The sequence below is a fragment of the Filicampus tigris genome, chromosome 9 (genome assembly GCF_054856515.1).
Source record: "Filicampus tigris isolate MCC_2025a chromosome 9, RoL_Ftig_1.0, whole genome shotgun sequence".
In the NCBI taxonomy this organism is placed as follows: domain Eukaryota; kingdom Metazoa; phylum Chordata; class Actinopteri; order Syngnathiformes; family Syngnathidae; genus Filicampus; species Filicampus tigris.
Genome location: NC_141225.1, coordinates 4,181,580 through 4,202,133, shown reverse-complemented (window position 1 = coordinate 4,202,133; position 20,554 = coordinate 4,181,580). Strand labels below are relative to the sequence as shown.

At 41.9% G+C, this 20,554-nt stretch overlaps 1 protein-coding gene across 1 annotated transcript; it reads right to left on the bottom strand.

Moving 5' to 3' along the window:
• Positions 1-254: 254 nt before the first annotated feature.
• On the bottom strand, positions 255-17,983 carry etnk2 (ethanolamine kinase 2). Its single transcript, XM_086041350.1, has 9 exons — positions 17,668-17,983; positions 12,503-12,640; positions 12,295-12,416; positions 12,005-12,145; positions 7,864-8,006; positions 7,574-7,657; positions 4,414-4,574; positions 4,244-4,317; positions 255-2,507 (listed from the first exon to the last, which is right to left on the bottom strand). Exons 1-9 carry the CDS (start codon positions 17,812-17,814, stop codon positions 2,435-2,437), a joined length of 1,083 nt encoding a protein of 360 aa, XP_085897476.1. The 5' UTR covers positions 17,815-17,983; the 3' UTR covers positions 255-2,434.
• Between the last annotated feature and the right edge of the window lie 2,571 nt (positions 17,984-20,554).

Sequence of the window (20,554 nt, the reverse complement as noted above, 5' to 3'; positions counted from 1 at the left end):
AAGAATAAAGCTCTTGGACCCTCCACATATTGGCCACCACTTCTTCCACTTACTAAATGATGTAGGTGTTATGAAACTACTGTTACTGCAACACTAGAGTGGATCAGACCATTGGAAACAAATTCCTCATATGATTTTACATACTTAAGTTGGCCAGTAAAGATGATTCCGCTTCCTTCTTATCTTGGTGGCAACATAGCAACACTAACAAATGTGTGTGCGTGCACTTTGGTCAAAGATAACAAAACGCTCAGTCAATTTGCATGTTTTATTGTCTGCATCGTAATAAGACTAGTAAATAAAGGTTAAATCTTGCAAGTCCCACAAAGATGTAAAGAATCAATGCACACAAACAATTTACAGTATTTCTCAAGACTATATTTACACCCTTCATCTTTGTACACCTTTTCGCAGTCAATGAGTCTATTTATCATGTACATAACAGTACCTGCACGCATCACTGGGTTTAGCTTTATAATGAGCAATCGACATGTCAAGGCTTAGTATTGAGAAAAAGTAAGTAGAAAGTTTAAATAATCCTTCATCTGTATAGTAATGAGTTGTCAATAATGTCAAGAGCCACACATCACATCACATCACATCCAAACCGCAACTGAAGTGCAATGCAAGCAAACCAAGCATTTCCGTATGATTTCCACACAATGTTTCACTCAATAAATAAGACAAATTAAGTGCATAAGGTAACAGTACAGTATTTCATGTTTCATGTTGAATTTGTCACCTGACCGAGCATAAAAAAAAAAAAAATAATGTCAGGTTGTTCCACACAAACGCATGTTGCTAATTTATCTTAATTGAGCCAACGTTAACTTTTTGTTGTGTGGAACAGTTTGACAACAATATTAACGTCACTTTTGTGTGTGTGTGTGTGGGAAGTAAAGCTAAGGAAAAACTATTAATAAGCCCACATCCAGGTTTCACATGTTTTGTCTAAGTTGAGTCCCTACCCTGCATTTAGCAATTAACTTGAGGACTTTAATATACAACTAACTCGAGGTCCCTTGCTTGCTCTGTGTAGTACGTATGGTCCCCTTACAGAGTGATATGGCAGTGCAACAGTAATGTCTCAATTTAGCACATATTGTGTCTTTAATTTCTGTGTTAAAAATGAAGCTGAAACAGTTAGCATCAAAGCACTAAAGAACATTTTTCGGATGACCAAACCGTGTTTGCCTGCCAAAATATTGAAAGCTTGAAATTTTTATTTTTCAGTTGAATCATTTTGCAGCTCATTTAAATACAGTACAGTAGTGTAATAATAATAATAATGGAATAATAACGCCACCTTCTACATAGGAAACCAATGCAACCAGGTAAGTGCCCACAACCTTCTGCACATTTAAACAATCGAAATCCACTTCCAGTGTTTACAGTTGTACAATAGATAGAGAAAGTCACTTGGTGCTTGCGGAGCCTGGATGTCAACCAGAGGATTTAGAAAGCCTCTCTAATCAAGCCTTTGTCAATAAATTCAATCTAGTGTTCCTGCGTCTGATTTTCCCAGAGCAGTAGGAATATTTTGGGTAGTCGACAGCATTTGAGTGAGGATCCTGAAGGACGCAGCCGCGGGGACTTTTCTAAGATCAGTGTTCGAGGTGACCGAGGCAGTGATTTTCCATGAGGTCTGGAAAGTTCAGATGGAAAGTTCAACAAAGCGGCTCACTGCGACCATAAAAGTCAAGGTGGTGGAAAAAAAAGCAGATCAAGGTCATACAGCGCGGCGCCACTGTACAGTCAATGCAGTTGCTTCATCTGAGATGTTCAAATAAATGCGCATACACAGATTACCCGCCCCCATTGATTGCTAAGAGGTGTCGAAAACCGTTTCCATTTTGAAGATCTCCAAGCATTGCCCACAATGTTTGGGACACTGAGGAGTAGCAGCAGCAGATCAGCTAGAATTTAGCACCAGAGCGGACGCAAGAGGCCGACAACAAAAGGGAGGGATGGTGTCAAATGCGCACTCCACAGTCTGAGTAACGCCACGCAAATGTCGCTTGTTTCCGCATAAGCACTTGTTAACGGTTGCTGAGGCACTGTTTCAGAGCACTGCGCAGTAAAAGAAAAAAGCGCTACAGAATTGAGGACATATTAGTTTTGTGTCATTTTCAAAACAGGTGCGTCCGGCACAAACGCCTCTTCCATTTTCCAGAAAGTGACAAACTCTTTGTAAGCGGTGAGCTCTCTGTCAAACTGAAAAACGACGCGAGGGCTCAGCTGCCTGGAAGCGAGACATCCAGTGTTTGTAAGACAAATAAGACACACGGTCGCAAAGATGGAGCTACATTTGGGAGGAATGAAGGAAGTTTGTAGGGCTTGCTCCAGAGCAAAGTGCCACGAAGAAAAAGGTCCAAATAAATCGCTGGCCCCCCCGAGAGATGATCTCGCATTATTGCCGTCCCTCCGTTTGGTGTCACTCTGGAATCTGCAAGGCCATCACCGTGGGCTTGATCTTGAAGTATTGGTTGAAACGCAGCACAGCGTACCTGCGAGACACAAACGCCACACGGGCACAAACAAACAGCTGAGAGATCTTAGTTAGCCAAAAAAAAAAAAAAAAAGGTCAGCAACTGTTTATCCTTTGACATTTTGCTTTTGTCATCGACATATATACCACTTGCAAGTCATTGTTTGAGAGAGTTGATGATTTTCAAACAGTTTATTTTGCATGGTGGCATATTTTGAAAAACAAAAAATGGATGCACACATTTCTGTTAGTGGAAAAAAAAAAACATTGGAACTAAAAAAACTGAAAAAATTAACAAACAGTTACATTGCTAATAAAAGAAAACAAAATAAGATCCTGTTCAAATGGAACTTGCTGTTAGCATGTTTTTGATTTTAACAAATACAACCTCCTGGCAAATAACTATTTTCAGTTCTTTGCAACCTACAAAAAGTCTTCAAACACCGCTGTGCATAATTTGGAACAGTGTGTTTTTAAAAAAAAACTACGTTTGATTAATTAAATCACGCAGATTACCTTTTGCACAAACCACTCAGAAAAAACAATGTGCATAATAATTTGGAACGAGATGTAGAAGGAGCAGTTCAATACCCACGGTTTCCGCATTGCAGACATCCCATTAACGTGAACATTCTTTTTTTAATTACAAAATTAGACATACGTGTTTTTCACAGGACAGCGACTGTATTCATTACATAAATATGGTACGTCTCAACGATTAGTTCATATTTTGCATCTTTATACGGTATTATTGAAGCCTTTAAGAAAATATTACTTCTGTGCTGTTACTTTTTTGCATGTGTTTTTTTCCCCCCAAACAGCATAAAATCTGAATATTTTCATCTTGTTGAAGCCATTATGTAATAGAAGGATTTAACCATTTGCAACCAAATGGACTGACTATGCTCTATGGACTTATTCTCACCTCCGCCATGAATACAGTCGGAATATAGTCAGTCACACAAAAGTTGAAGTAACGCCAGGGGCGGAGCCAGAACGTGGCTAATGGGCGGGCCTGAATATTTCTCTCACTTCGCACAAACCGAATATGAAGTTCAGATCTTTCTTGGACAACCACAATTATGCCATTCTTATTATTCAATTTTAGAAAAAAAAAAAAAAAAAAACACAATTTCATGATTTACTAAAAATGTAAAAGTATATATTTTTTCATGAATGTCACTGGGTGGGCAGTCTGTCAATCTGCACACTCAGGCCCGCCCGTGGCTCCGCCCCTGAATAACGCAGAGATGCTGACATGTGACCGTGACTTGACAAGCCTGGATAAACCCTATCAGCATACTACCTAAGAGGTTAGAATGCCTGTCGCTAGTGTGAATGTTTTGAAGTAAGACAAATTTAAGACGATAGCTTCTTTTTTTTTTTTTTTTTTTTTTTGCAGCTTTGCTTTGTTCATGTTGGCAGACTACCAATTGTTATATAATTATTCAAGAAAACAAATACTAAAATAATACGATGATGATTTGCTTCTAGATTGCGATAAGAGCTGCTCGTTCAGCAGCGTACTGCCACTTAATAGGATTTCGCCTGTTTTAAATGGTAAATTAAATTGTCGATTGCGTCACATGTCATTTTGCATTACATAAAGTGGGCTCAGCCAAGCAAGTTAAGCCGGTTGGATGGCAAAAGCCGCCTGTCATGCGGACATCATCTGAAGTAAGAAGACATACATTGCACGTCCAAAGAAACAGAATGTTCCTTTTGTGACATACGCACACGCACACAGCCACTTACCCGAGGAAGTCAAAGTCAATGGACGAGTATTTCGCTTGAATGAGGGCCCAGAAACCCCAAAAGAAGTGAGAAGCCTACAAAGAGACAAAGTAGAGCGTCGTTCAGGGACGTCACAATGTGTTGTAATGGGGGGAATGAATTTGAGTTTGTGCTGAAGCAAGCTTCCTTACCAGAGCAAACTTGTTGACCTGCACATAGAGTGTCTCGAGCTCTTTAGTGCTGACGTCTTCGGTTTTCTTGGTGAAAAGTTTATAAGCTTGCAGGTAGAATCTGAGCCAGTGCATCTGCAGCTCCCGACTTGGGTACAGACCATAGTCCAGCTCGGCCATGCCTAGTCACAAAATCGAGCCAGAGTCTGTCACACATTGACTGCCATCAATGCGGCTTGTCGTTTGCATGCGATCGGCTTTCAAAGGCAAAAGCGCGCAGAAACGAGTGAGTTTGAATTGGGCCTCGCTGTGACGTAGGATCGGGCCTCCTCAATGGCAGGAACGTGCCGGCTTCACATTTGCGACGCACCCACTCAACGCAGGAAAAATGACTGACGGCGACAACACACAGTGTGCATCAGCTGCTAAAGTCAAGAGAAATTGAAGAATAAACTGCTTCAATTTATTTGGGGCAAAACAACAAATTTCGGAACCAGAGTTGTGCTCTGTTGGGCACCTTTGGTGGGAGATGGCTTCGTCAAATCAAGCTAAGCTTTCCCCACACGCTACAAATACATTTTTGGGCACATTCTTTCTTTTCTTTTTTCAAACCCTTGACATGAATGGGGTTTACGCATTACAGACATCCCATTAACCTCATAAAAAAAAAAAAATTAAAAAAAAAAAAGACAAAACGAGATACTGTATCGTCAACGCACAGTCAGGCATGATTGCGTGCCGGGCAGCGCAGATGAATCGTTTGAAGCGAATATTTTGCTTCTTTGTCCATTTCAATGGGGTTTGCAAATGTGAACTTTTCGTAGCGTCGCGTCGCCGACAGCCAATCGGCGTCGGGAATGGACTTGCTCCATCACGCAGCAGCGGTACAAGCACAAACAGACACACACTGCGTGGTGAAATAAAAACAATTACAGAGTGCCCTAACAGCGGCCCTGAGGTCAACCTGGAAGAAAATGTTTCCACCTCCACGGAGACACCTGCCGACCTCACCGCTGCCCAGCGAGCACTTTGAGGGCAACTGAGCACTTTCTTGGGAGCCATACTGAGAGCTAAGTTAGAGCACCCTCCCACAAATATACATCTGTATGCGAAATATGTGACGCACAGCTCGAACAACATTCTTGCTATGTGAGAGAAAGCACAACTGATTGCTCATAAACCGGAGCATTCGCGAACCAAAGGTCCAATATATAACTGTGGCTATGTTCATTGACACTGTGGCTCAATTACGATTTTTTTGCCAATATGCGACGTATCAGATTTGCATGCAATATGAACAGTCCAATTCATCCAATTTCTCTTTTGTAGGGGTGGGCGATGTGACGATATTAGATCGTTAAGGGGTTTAACATGTTGACGATCTCATAAAGCCGAAAGATCGTTGGATCGCACATGGCACATTCTAAACCGTTTAGCTCTATGGCGGCTCAAAGCCGCTGACGCGTATACCCGACTAACCAATCACAGCACGCACAGGGCACCGTACGTGACACTTCCCGCCTCCCTGTTTGTTTTTTTTATACAGCGGGGAGCTATAGCAAAAAGTCACCACGAAGCAGAGTTGGTCCCGAAAAGAAAATCCACATCCACAGTGTCGATTTGGTTTGGCTTTTCCTCGGAGGAGAAAGCGCAAACCACTTGTTTGCAAAGTTTGCAGAGACTCTGTTCGAACGTCAGATGGCAACACGACAAACCTGTTTAATCGCTTGCGGGGACAGAGACAGCATCCAAAAAACTAAGTCGTCAGCCAAAGCAAACAGAGATCAGACCATTGGTAGCCAGATGCAGCCGCTAGCTCCAAGCTAACGCAACCCACGATAACACAGTCAGTTAACAAGGGCACTCCATATGAAAAAACAAGCAAGCAGAGTAAAAAAGTAACTGGGTCAGTGACTTATTACCTTGCAGAAGACATGATTCCCATTAAAACAGTGGAAAACGGGGGGTTTGAAAGTCTCTTCAAAAGTACTAGACCCGCGTTACGAGCTGTGTTTTTATGTTTACGTTATGTTACCTTTTATGTTTACATTCACTGGACATTCTGATAAAAAAATGTCACTATTCAAATTAAAACCTGTTCAGAAAGCTTAAAATGTCTTTTTTCTTTTAGAGTTTTATATACATTTTAAATATGTTTTATATGTGTAACATGAGGAAAATGGTCAAAAATGTGAAAATTAGCCCCCCCAAAAAACAGATGTAAAAAAAGAATCATGATAAAATCATGATCGTGATTTTATTTTTTTAAAAATTGTGATATGATATTTTTGCCACATCGCCCACCACTACTCTTTCGTATGTCGAGCCGATGTGTCTGCAGTATGAACGCCCTTCCCTATAAACCCGACCAGTATGTCATCAAAAGCCAAATATGCACTGCGCGCTGTCGGGGGAGAGTGCGTGGGATGCAGCCTGCTGACAAAACGTCCGTGAATCTGCAAAGTTCTACTAACAGTGTCGAATTTATATTTGACCTTAATTTAATCCCACTTGGAACATGAAGCATAAAGTGGACATTTGTGGTGACTGGAGGTGATTCATCCAGGCAGACGGTTCATTAGTTAAGTGTGGCAATGACATATCTTTGGAAGACACCTCCATGAAATAAGGAGATCGAGGGCCGTCGCTTCAAATCCCCAAAATATTTGGACCTCCTCCCGCCTCGCTCCTTTTTCATTCTGAAATGAGCCGCTACACGCGGAACCATATTAACTTCCGAAACACTGTGCTACGTGACGTCGGGCACTTGCTGTGCTTCACGCGCATGCGTGTCGCATCACAGACGTGTTCCGTTCAGATTACTAGTCGCATTTGTTTTTGTAATGTGACCAAGTACATAAAAAGATCAGAGTTAACAAAAAAAAAAAATCTGAATCGAGAATTACACCCTGCAGTGTGAACGTAGCCTAAAACTGCAAAACAATGAACTCACTTTAAAACAGGCCATAATACACATTTTAGCAGCTGTTATCACAACAGTTGATGCTGTAAAAATCTATATTGAGCTTTTTGCGGCGAAACAGAAACCTGTCTGTTGTATCTGGTCCAAACATAAAATTGCATTGCTCCTTGACTTGCTCCCCACCGACATATTTCTCCTGCCACCGTGTGTGTCCTGTTAAGGTCTGTCCATTGCACCTGCATGGAAAATGTCACCAACCTGCAAATTCGTTGAAGTGGTTGCCAATGTCGAAAGCCTGGTAGTTGTAACTGGAGTATTCATAGTCTATGAAGCGAACATGTGCTGAAAGACAACACAAGGAGGCTGTGTCAGTGCATTTTGGGTATGCCTGCACCTCAATGTAGAGCAGGTGAACGTCATGGGCCAGACCAATTCGTTCACGGCATAATTAACATGAATAACAATTAGCTGATAATTTCCCACGGCACACTTGACAATATCTCGCGGCACACGGTTTGAAAAACACTGATATAGTGTACTGTATCTACCCTCTTTGCTGTTGTGAATTATGTTCTTGCAGAGCAGGTCATTGTGGCAGAGCACCACAGGTGAGCTCAGCGTGGAGAGATGCTCCTTCATCCAAACCATCTCCTGCTCCAGCAACTCCTTGCTCGGCACTTCCTTCTGGATTCTAAATTGACGATAAGGAGCACAATGTGAAGAAAGAGTGGCAGAAGAGTCCGTTTTGGCAAATAGTGGACAGGACCTGCCTATTTGTTGGAAAAACCCTTCCAGGGTTTTGGTAAAGCTACCAAATGAAAAACATTAATTGGTCCAGGAATTGAGTATAGCTTCTTTTTCTGTGTGACAGCATATTATGTCGCTGCACAAATGAGTGAATTGGGCACCGTTTGCAGCCATCAACGACATGGCGGGACTTGGGAACAATGTAAAGGAAGCAAGAATTGTATACTTGTGGATACTGTGTCAAGGGTTTAATTAGAACTTCAGCCAATGAGACTTGCGTGTGGAGCCGAGACTTGAAAAGCGCTAATTGTAATGAGATTATGAGAGTTCATCATAGTAACCTCCTTTCATGCAGGTTGTCTCTTGTCATCTGTGGCCTGCTATGAGTTCTTCGGAGGGACTGAAAACCAAAGTCCTTAACGTTTACTAGAATTATTAGGCACCAATGGTTTATTTCCTTATCAGCATTAGTCAACTGTTCATCTGCTCTGCATTTTATCCAGTAAACAAGCTGTGCCCTGTTTCTATGGAAGATAATAGAGCAGCAGCAAACAGCTGCCCTTTCGTCCTAATCAAGTCGGGTTTGATCGTTATCAAGCATCATGCTAAATTTAACGCACGGGCCATACAATAAAGACTTGCCAGCACATTAAGCTGCCTAACTTGACCAATTACTTAAATAATTAAAACAATTTTAAATCAATGTTTTGAGACTTCCGGGGGCGCCATGTTCGTGTGAGACGCAAAGCTTCGAGCTCTGCTGACTAACCCACCCCATCTAACGACTAAATTAGAACTCGGCCAAAATATGCCCAACAACACCACGAAGATAGACACTAGCGATAGACTTTCTAGATACCAATTTAGGAGCAAAGACGGGGAGTAGAAATCGCCGGAAAAAGCTGATGCTGACAAGGATACTAAACCCGCAACGGCTAGCGCTAGAAAAGGCGCTGATATTGCGACGAAAAACATGGAAATGTTACAAATGATCCTCCAGTCCAACCGAGATACACAGGAGGACATTTCACAGATGAGAATGGATGTGAAGGGGTTTAAAGGCCAAACAAACGAATCATTCACGAGAATGTAAACTTCAATGGAAGCCGTGAGCGCACAACTGACGCAGCTGGAAAAGAGTGTTGTGGAAGCTGAGGAGCGTATAGCTTCCACTGAAAAGTCAGACGGAAAAGCCATCAGCTTTCTGTTGCGGCGCAAAGCTGAACTTCTGGAAAGGTGCGAGGAGCTTCAAAACCGAGCGAGAAGGCAAAACCTGAGGGTGTACCAGGTTTCTGAGGGAAGCGAGGGGAGAGATGGTGGCTTTCGTTAAAAAGCTACTGCCGCAGGTGTTGACGAAACTCTCGCTAACTGAGATGGACATTAAGATTGATTGGGCACACAGGGCCCCGAAAGTGATCCTCCTCTTTCTATCGTGATAAGTTTTGTGGACTACTACGTGAAGGAACAGATCCTGCAGCAAGCATGGAAACGGCGTACAGTAAAGATGGACGGGAGGCAGATCTATTTTGATAATGACTACTCCCTGGAGCTGCAGAGGAAACGCGCCCAGGTCAGACACGTCGTGAAACAACTGAAGGAGAAAAATATCAAGGGGAGGTGCTCGTACCCGGCGCGGCTGAGGATGACGGTGGATTCTGAGGAGAAAACCTTCCAGAACGTGATGGACGCGGCACAGGTGCTTAGGAGCCTGAATGTTCAGATCCGGATCGACCGACGGGATAAAGTGGAGCGGGAGCTGGCTATGCACAGATGGGAGAATCGGGAATCCAGGCACGGCGGCCGTAAAGATTGCGTTTTCACAAAGGAGGACCGCAGATTTTTCTTTCCCTAAATGGACTGGACATACCACGGAAAAAGTAAAAGCTTTTGCCGTTGTTTTGTGATTTCAAGACAGACCGGTTGAGGACTTGGAAGCTAGTTTGATATGTTTGATTTTTAATGTTCTTTTTTTGGAAATTGTTATTGTTTTCTGTTTTGCATCGTGTTATTTCCTTGACAACCGATGGTGCATTAGGTATTTACAAGGTGACTGAAAAGTATTTTGACAGTAAGGATTGACAGTTCTGCTCTATGGATGGTTTGATTGTGGCTAGTTACAATATTAAGGGTCTGGGGAGTCCGGTTAAAAGAAAGAAAATAGTCAACTTAAAGCATTGAAATGTTCAATTGCAATGCTACAAGAAACTCAGTTGATTGAAGCAGACCATTTGAAATTAATGAGGGATTGTGTGGAACAAACATATGGTGCATCTCACGAAGGAGGGAGAAAATGTGGAGTTGCTATTTTAGTCAGAAGGAATATTTTGTTACCTGTGAGAAGGTACTTAAAGACAGGGAAGGCAGGTATATTATGGTTATAGGTACAGTTAGGCAGAATAGGTACACTTTCTTGAACATATATGCACCAAATGAGGACTGTCCATGTTTCTTTAAGAATATGGCAGCCAAATTGGCAGATGAAGGGGAAGGAATAATAGTGGTCGGGGGTGATTATAATTGTGTATTGAATTCCAAGTTTGACCGATTACTTGCTGGGAAGGGATGTCGAACTAGAAAATCTGTTGCAGTTCTGGGAATGATGGATGGACTTGGCTTGATTGACGTGTGGCGATATCACCACCCCAGAGACAGAGACTTCACATATGCTCGACTTGATATGTTCCTTATTTCAAAGGCTGATGTATATAAAATGATAGAGTGTGAAATAGAACCGATGACTCTGTCGGATCATAGCCCAGTCGTGTTGAAAATAAAGTTAGCTCAAGAAAAACAATTCCGATACTGGAGACTTAATGTCTCAATATTAAACAATCCTCAAATCCAACAAGAACTACGCGCAAGGCTGAGCGAATATATGGATTTAAATGATAATGGAGAGTTTTCGCCATCTATTTTATGGGATGCGCCAAAGCTGTTATGAAGGGACACATCATTCAAACCACGTCAAGATTAAAAAAACAAAGAGAGGCAAAAAGAGAGGCTGAAATTAAAAGGTTGGAAAAAGAACACAAAACGTCGGGATGCCGGGACACATTAGAATTGTTAAATCAGGAAAGGGAAAAGCTGGACGAATTACTTACAAGGCAGAGGGAATGGTCCGATTCGTAAAAAGAAATTATTATGAAAAGGGGAATAAAGCAAGTACATTATTGGCTTTTCAGTTAAGGAAAGCCCAATCGAACCGGGTGGTACCCAAAATTAATCATCCCGTGACACAAAGAACTACCTCTCAACCGAAAGAAATTGCAGAAGCATTTGCTGACTATTACAAAACACTGTATGAAGGTCAAGTAGTAATGGGAAAGAAAGACAAAATAAATAAAAATTCTAGATTTGATTCAACTGAATAGACTGTCACGGGATGAGGCTGAGATGATGTGCTCCCCCATAATGGAACAGGAAATGGGGTCAATGGGTACCCGGGGGAGTATTATAAAGTTTTTGCAAAGGAGCTGGCCCCAATTTTGTGTCGGGTGTATAATTATGCTTTAGATGCTAGGGATCCCCCCAAAACCTGGTCTGAGGCAATCATTATGTTTATACACAAAGAAGGAAAGGACCCTTTTCAGTGCATGGGTTAATCGGCCTATAAGTTTACACTCTCCCGGCTTTAAGGGACTGAAGATGTAACAGCGCTCCCGGCTCTCGTGGTAGAAACGCAGTTATGCACTCCCGACCTTAATGGGTTAATGTTTTTTCCCCTCCTTCCCTGATAGCATAGACAATTTCCTGGATGATAGTGCCCAGTTTATATTTTTAAGAGGAGTGGTTCAGGGATTACGACATTTTAACATCCACCTCAGACTCCGGAACGTTAAAACGAATTGACTGAATTCAAGTTGGGAGTGTAGCGGTGGTGAAACGATCTTGAAGCAAAATCCTTGATGAATCCTAGACGTTGGTTGAAAAACAACCTCTCACCTGATGTTGGAAGCTTGTTCTGTAAACTCTGTGGCCACAAGGGAGAAGTATTTTTGCATCTTAATCCAGAGGTTGGGCTTCGGGACGCATCCGTTATGTGCGTGAATGGCGTGGATACGAGCCATCTCTCCGGCTATCAGTCTGTGGGAAGACAGATATTATTTAGATATTAAGTGTGCTGTAATTCTTTATCCATCGTGTATTTTGACATTATACATCTCCTTTCATATCCTGCAGCAGTGACTGTAAAACTATTTGGTATTTTGAAAGCGGTGTTTGTAGATCCTAACCTGAGTAAAGAAGGATCCCGAACATCTTCGGTCCCAAGAGCGTCCCCCTGCATGTATTCGTAACATATGCCATTTTGAAATGAGCAGTAAAGACGGGGAGCACAACCATTCGCATGCAGCACCTGCGGGAGAAAAAGAACATTCACCTTAATAAGTGGAACAATATGTAACTTCGGAGCATTTTGCCACACTAGAACATCAAGCGTACCTGAAAGCTTTTAAGCTCATTGTCCCTGTCCACAATTAGCTCTGTCTTGTTCCCATAAACACGCACCAAGACCACATCTTCTGGACTATTGTCCACATAGCAGCCCACCAGTTTGTTGGTTGTCCCATCAGTGAAGAACTGAAGGAAGAAACAAAGAAAACATGTGCACTTTTGATCGATTGAGACTTGAGCGAGAGATGCCAGTCGGTTTGGGAAGGCCAAGACTCAAACGACAAACAGTATGATAATAATAAAGTCAATAATGCGGGAAGATTTGAAATTGTAAACAATTTTGTTGGAAACTTCCAAGAAGAAAATTATTCTGCATCCGGAATATGTGCGTTACATGTGAAGTTAGTAGATTGTGAGCGTGTCAACGCTCAAGCCCCATTAAAATACGAGCATTAAAGTTGCGAGATGACTGGCATACGTTTCAGTCGCAATTCAATCTTCTTTTTTTGGGGGTCATCATGCAATCAAGATTCACAGTGCGCTGAATTAAAAACGGAACGGAAACCTGATGGGCAATACATCCAACTGCAGTCAACACAAGAACAACAACATTGACATGGCCTGTATATGGAATCTCAGTCGCTCACTGACGCATATCTGGCATTCCATGTTTGGCCAACCACAAAGGTGGGCGTGTAGCCATCCTTGTTGTGACTGTCGACACACTGGCAAAAACACCGTTGTCTACTACATGACTGATCCCTTCCACCTGCCACACAATACACTGCTAACACCGGTCACCAATACGTCGATAGACAGCAACTTTGGAACCAGACAGACGTAAACATTCAGCCAAGGTTCACGTGGGGGTGAGGCGAGTGTTTGGGCTCTATTGCAGTACTGTCATCTACCTGTGGGATGTTGAGGGGACATTTGACAGTTTATGAATTTCTTTTTAAGACTGTGACATGGAGGGAAATATATTTCATTAGAGTTTGATTTATGGTAATTCTGAGGTGCAACAATTAATTGACTCTTAATTATAAAAATAATCGATCATTATTTTTGACAACCAATTATTCGATTAGAGATCTTCATTTGAAAGTGTAACAACTCTCACCCTTTTCGGGTGAGTTACAGCATGCACGATGAGTAGTCGCCCTAGTTGGCACACCATAGTGTCGATACAGTCCCCTCCAAAAGTATTGGAACGGCAAGGTTTTTGTTGTATACTTAAGACATTTGTCTCCGGATACCCCGGTTTCCTCCCTCATTCCAAAAACATGCATGGTAAGTTGATTGGACTCTCTAAATTTCCCCTAGGTGTGATTGTGAGTGCAGATGTTTGTTTGTCTGTGTGTGCCCTGCGATTGGCTGGCAACCAATTCAGGGTGTCCCCCGCCTACTGCCCGAAGACAGTTGGGATAGGCTCCAGCACGCCCCGCGGCCCTTGTGAGGATAAGCGGTATCGATAACGGATGGATGGATGAAGACATTTGGCTTTCAGATCATAAGATTAATATGAGACTTTATGAGATTTTATTTTATATTATCTACATCTAGAGAGCGCCTTTTGTTTGTAGCTTGCCACTTTTCAAATGAGCAAAAGTATTGGAACAGACACTTATTAAATTACCTTTAAGAGAATTAACATTTAATATTTAGTTTCATAACCCTTACTTGCAAAAACTGCATCAGGGCAGTGACCCATTGACTTCAACAGACTGTTGCATTCTTCCATTTGAAATGCAAATGCATTTACTGCAGCCTCTTTCAGTTCTTGTTTGTTTCTGGGGATGTCACTCTTCAGTGTTTAACTACAAATAAGGAGTAAGGGGTAATAAACGCTGCATCGGCCATCGCTACATCGATTCAACATTTCCAAATTTTTTGTATGTTTATTTTCCCAAAAAAATAAACATACATATAACATTCATTGTAAAATTGGCAACGTAAAACATGGCCTCTCTACAGGATCTGCTGTGACCTGGGCAAGGAACATTGCCAGTCGTGAAGCAAAGCAACTACAACAAGCTCTGTGACACAAAGGCCTCTAGTGAACAAAACCTTGTCTGGGTGGTGGCCATTCAGGAAAGCTCCACATCTGACCTGGTGGCCAAAGTTAGGGATGGTTTAGTAATTGGTGAATTGCTTAAGATTCAGCGTAGTCTTCGTGTGGGGATGATTGTTGAATAATCATGTCTTGAAGTAATTGAGGCCAAACTGAGTGTTATTCATTGATTGGGTACCGGTAGTTCAGTTTAAAGAACAACATCACGCTAGGTCAGCAAGGTAGTGGTTAAACCATCCACACGGACCTCCGCTATGGTAAAACCGCACAACTCTTCCGGGCTGCATTTCGCTGCTCTATACGACACAGGGAATGAAACAGTAGTTCAGAACATTCAGACAGAGACGCTCCCAAATCATCCATCCATTATCCAAACCGTTTATCCTCACAAGGGTGTGCTGGAGCCAATCCCAGCTGTCTTTGGGCAGTAGGCGTGGTACACCCTGACCTGGTTGCCAGCCAATCGCAGGGCACACAGAGACAAACAAACATACACGCTCACAATCACACCTAGGGGCAATTTTAGAGTGTTCAATTAACTTACTATGCACGTTTTTTTTTTTTTTTAAATGTGGGAGGAAAACGGAGTACCCGCAGAATACCCATGCAGGCACGGGGAGAACATGCGATCCCCACACGGGAAGGCCGGGGACGGAATCAAACCCACGACCTCTGAACTGTGAGGCAGACATGCTAACCAGTCGACCATCATGCCACCGCTCCCAAATCGTGAAAATAAAAAATAAAAAAGTCAATCAATTACTCCTTAATTTCCTCCCCTGTCAATCAAATGCCTATCCCTAGTTGATACAGCAGAAACAGCAGCTGTCTTAAAGGCCTAGATAGACCAATCCGACACAGACACCTACCAAATGTGGAGTTGGGCCGACTGTCGGCACATCACGCTGGAAAAAAATGATGAAAATACACTGCAACGAGAGAAAGCGACGCAGAACATTTACCTTCTGCGCATGGGCAAGTGTAATACTCCTCCATACTATCAGTGTCGGTAGTCACTATTCCCCATGGTTAGAAAAAGTCAACTGGAAAACTATTGCCGGGGGCGGAATATAAAACCGTAAACTCTGCATTCCACTATATTTTTCGCTCATGATGAACTTCCACACAAAATGCAGAGGGTAACGAGCAAAATAATCGAAATTCCTAAGGCTTTCCATCGCTTACTGTTTATCTGTATTCATCACTTCCATTTCTTGCCCCGTGCGCTGATTCGCTAGCTAACAGCCAATCAGAGTCACAACTTACGACATCAATTCAACATGCTATAACACCCACCAGACGCTTCCCGGCAGGATCCGATGTTATGATGGAGTTTGCTACATCAATCAGACGGTGCAATACGACGGCCCGATGCTTACTGACGTCGGATCGGTCTATCTAGGCCTATGAAGGTCACACAATGATAAAGGTTAATAGTTCTAGATGCCAGAAGCACTTAAGTTTTTACCCTAGAAAAGTTTTATATTTTTAAAAATAAGAGAAATCAGGCATTACTTACAGTGTAAATCAACCCAACCCTTTTTCTTTTCAAGAATATGTTCCCAGCAGGCCCACTAGTTGAAACACGACATTCTGATTAATATTGCGTTTGTGGAATATGAGTTAAGCAGCAAAATCCACCCCTTTTAGCCATCTCAAGGGGCGGCCATTTTGTCACATCTGTCGACTGAAAACGACATCACAACTGCTCAGGGCTCAGGTAACGACCGATCACGGTTCAGCTTCAGACAACAGGTCGGCCGTGATTGATCGTTACCTGAACCCTGAGCAACTCTGATGTAATTTTCAGTCGACGGAAGTGACAAAATGGCCGCCTCCAGAGATGGCTAAACACAAATGTAGTAACTCTTATTCCACAAACGCAATATTTATCAGAATGCCTTATTTCAACTTGTAGACTTGCAAAGAACATATTCTTGAAAAAATATATGTTTGGGTTGACTTCCCCTTTAGCACACTCGAAATCCTTGTGTTAGTTCTATAGTGGTTGGAATGAACTCAAGAATGTAGACTAGGGTGTGTGCGCGTGTGGGAACTAGCAATGTGCACTTTTGGCCAGTTTAGATTTTTTTTGCCTTAATACGCCACCACAATAGACTTAGAATAAAGAACAAGATGTGATTAAAATGTAGACTTTCAGCTTTCATTTAAGATTTACAAAAACATCAGTTATCACATTCATGCATACATACTAACTTCTGTCTTAAGTCAGGAGCCCATGCATATCACCAAACTCTGAGTTTCCTGGAAGATGCTTTGTCAGGCCTTCACTACAGCCACCTTCAATTGGTGCTTGTTTGCAGGTCTTGCTGCCTTCTCACTGCAAGCGTGCTCTATTGGACTAAGATCAGGCCACAAACTTGGCCATTGCTAAAAATATTAAAATTCTTTGCCCTCGAACAGGTTGAGGTTATAAAAAAGAGGTTTTTGACTTTGTGGACATGTCAGTGGCCCAATTTAATTTATAAGTGTAAAATTGTAAATCACGGCTAATGAGGCAAACGCACAAAAAACGTGACCCCTATTTAATACTCGCACAAAAAACATCATCCCCCATTAAATACTAAGTTCCTATGAGCAAATGTCCCCCCTCAGTTCTATAATATCAACAGCAGGAAAAGTCAAGACAATCTACCTACAATATTTTTAAATATCTACTGTATGTTCTAGTACCATTAATTTGTGTTTTAATTTATTGGTTTCACTGTCTTTGTTGTTGTATCATTGCTATTTTTGTTCAATCTAAAGTGCTTTGTTACAGTTGAAGCTGTTGTGAAATGCGCTATATAAATAAAGTTGTATTGTGTTGTATTGTATCACTGAAAAATGAATGGCGGGCCGAAAATGGCCCCCCAGGCCGTAGTTTAGACACCTCTAGTGTAACTCATTGTGCACTAGAAATACCACACTTTGCAGTTATATATGGAGTTTTCCGGTGTTGTCATTTTGGGGGGTTAGTTTTAGACAATTGAACTTGTAAACTGACGGTGTCTGAAATTTGATGGTTTTCACGTCTCCCTTCCGGTCGTCCCTTGTGATGTTGCAGCGCGTCCACACAAAGTACTGCCAATCTTAGTTTAGCATAGCATACAACGCACAGCTAGCTTCGGAGTTGACATACCTTCGTCCTGACATGGTTCGTGTCCCACGCCGGTCTCAGCTCTTTCATGATCTTCATTGCTCCTTCCGTCACGTCGTGCTCGTCTACAAAAACGTGAATCTTTCGTATGACCGGCGAGCCGACAGGCACATGGATCTGCGTTTCCATCCCACCGTCGTCGTTTACCCGTTAATCTCCGGGCCCTTCTGCAAACTGAAGCATACAAGTGTTGCCTCGATTGCAAGTAAACTGGTTGAACGATCTGTTCAAGAGGAAGGGAGGTGTGTCTTCTTTGATGCGGTGGCTCGGAAACTCGATGTTGTTGCTGTATGGACGTGGGATGAAAGTGGCAGCATTGCCTTGGAGCGAAGATACGCGACGCCGGTTCCGAGAGGCTGTCAGCACTCTTACCGCTTCCTCCTACTTGTCTCCGCCCATTGGGGGATCATCCGATTGTACCGCCATTTGAGACGACACAGCCGAGCACGCCCATTATTTCCGAGTTTTGACGAAGGTGCCCGAAGTCTGAAGAATTGCAGACCCAAGCTGCAGGCGAAAGGCGATAAACGGACCTGGAATCTTTAGTAAAATGTCCAGCTCTGCATATTACTAGTACTCGCATTATACGTTTCTTTACAATATTGCTGTCTGTGTTGAGTAATAAGTTACTTATATCCAAACCGCGCATATTAATTTATATTTTGTGCTGTTGCGTGTTTTAGAGCAGTGTTTTTCATTTTTTTTTGAGTCAAGGCACATTTATTTCATTGAAAAAAATCCCAATATGGCACAGAGTTTGAAAAACACTGTTTTAGATTGATTCCGTGTTGTACTTGAAATTTGTTTAGTAGAAAAAAGGTTAAAAATGTAAAGTATCAAAATTGAAATTGTTTAGGTTTATTCCTAGTTAATATTAATGTAGAATTATGTAGAGAAAACCAAGGAATGTTTTATAATACACACAAAAACTGTGCTTTTCTTAATTTTATCCGAGCCGAACCAAAAGAGTCTTGTTTTAAAAGAGTAGGAATTCCCATCACTACATTAGTGAAACAAAACAAAACAAAAAAAACATTATGAATAAGACACAGTCATTGTCAGCTAACAGAGTGTCCTATAGTTGCTCTGCTAGTGTGTTGAATCAATGATATTGTCCTACATTGTTCGGTTTTACAGGGTGGCAAGGCCTTGCAGTTGCCACCCGAATGTCTTCCACCACAGTTGCCACCCTACTATTTAATGAATCTTTCAATACTAACTTCAAAATTGTATTATAAAATGTCCCTTATATTGTCTCCTCTTCATAGTGTGTACAAAATATGTGTTTAGCACAGTGTTGCCCAACTCCGGTTCTCAAGAGCCCCTATCCAGCCTATTAAATGTCTCCCTCTTCCAACACACTTGATTCATTTGATCAGGACCGTTATCAGGCTTCTGAAATGTTAGCTGATTAGATGATCATTTGAATCAGGTGTGTTGGAGGAGGGAGACATTTAAAACAGGCTGCATAGGGGCTCTCGTGGACCGAACTTGGGCACCCCTGGTTTAGCATTACTCCTACTACAGCGCCATCGATCAAGTAAAAAAATAAATAAAAAAATAAAAAAATAGTCAAGTGCATTTTAACTTGACCATCCCCATACCTGTCAACCCAGGGGTGTATTGAATCTTAGGAAAGTTGTAATTTTCCCTTACTTATCTGTATATGGGCCATCCTACTGAATTGGTTCAAATTCAGAGTTGGAAAATGTGTGAAATTTGTATTTTATTTCAGAAAAACTTTTATTGTAATCATGTTGCACCATATCTAAGGGTCACAAATATAGTAAAAGTACAGTCAATTTTCAAATAGTATTTTCTAGCTTTTCCCTAGTATCTTGCCTGTCCCTAAAATGTGTCACTACCGAAACACACAATTACAGAAGAATAAAAATAATTCGACTAGCCGATTAATATTTTTTTCCATTCCCGCCTCTACAGAGTATTTTTATGAATTAATATACATGGTTTTGACATCATAAATGAATTTTTAACAGAATTTAGTATTAGTTTTTCCAAAATAAATCAAAATTTATATGCTATTTTTCATTGTAAAATGTAGAAAGTTGATCATATTGACTTCAAAAGTTATCATTAATTAAAACAAACATAGCCTTAAACAATCATTATCAAAAATTGTTGGTTGATAATTCATTACTTTTTATTTTTCTTAAAACATCAGTTTGTGCAAAATGACTGCAAAATTTCAGTAGTGACCATATTGTCGCTGCTGTTGCAGTAATACTTTGTGTGAGGGTAGCATTGTAATCACTTAACTAGTTTTGCTGTATTTTAACTCTTATAATACTCTTAGTGTATTATAAATATCCATCCATCCATTATCTATATCGCTTATCCTCACAAGGGTCGCGGGGCGTGCTGGAGCCTATCCCAGCTGTCTTTGGGCAGTAGGCAGGGGACACCCTGAACTGGTTGCCAGCCAATCGCAGGGCACACAGAGACAAACATCCGCACTCACAATCACACCTAGGGGCAATTTAGACAGTCCAATCAACTTACCATGCATGTTTTTTGGAATGTGGGAGGAAACCGGAGTACCCGGAGAAAACCCACGCAGGCACGGGGAGAACATGTAAACTCCACACAGGGAGGCCGGAGCCGGGATCGAACTCACGACCTCTGAACTGTGAGGCGGACGTGCTAACCAGTCGACCACCGTGCCGCCATATTGTAACTAATGAAACATTATTTTTTCCATTTTCTACTGCTTTGTGCTGTACTCAGGGTCGCAGGGGGTTGGAGTTGATTGCAGCTGACTTAGGGCAAAAGCAGGGTACATGCTGTACCGGTCACCTGTCCATCACAGGGCTCTTCATCATTGAAAAACTGTGGTTTCACCTTCCAAAAG

Coding starts and splice junctions, on each gene's coding strand:
- etnk2 (XM_086041350.1), bottom strand. CDS start 17,814: ATGGAAACGCAGATCCATGTGCCTGTCGGCTCGCCGGTCATACGAAAG. Junction 12,146..12,294: donor CGGGATCCTTCTTTACTCAG/GTTAGGATCTAC, acceptor GTCTTCCCACAG/ACTGATAGCCGGAGAGATGG. Junction 2,508..4,243: donor ATTGACTTTGACTTCCTCGG/GTAAGTGGCTGT, acceptor TGTGTCTCGCAG/GTACGCTGTGCTGCGTTTCA.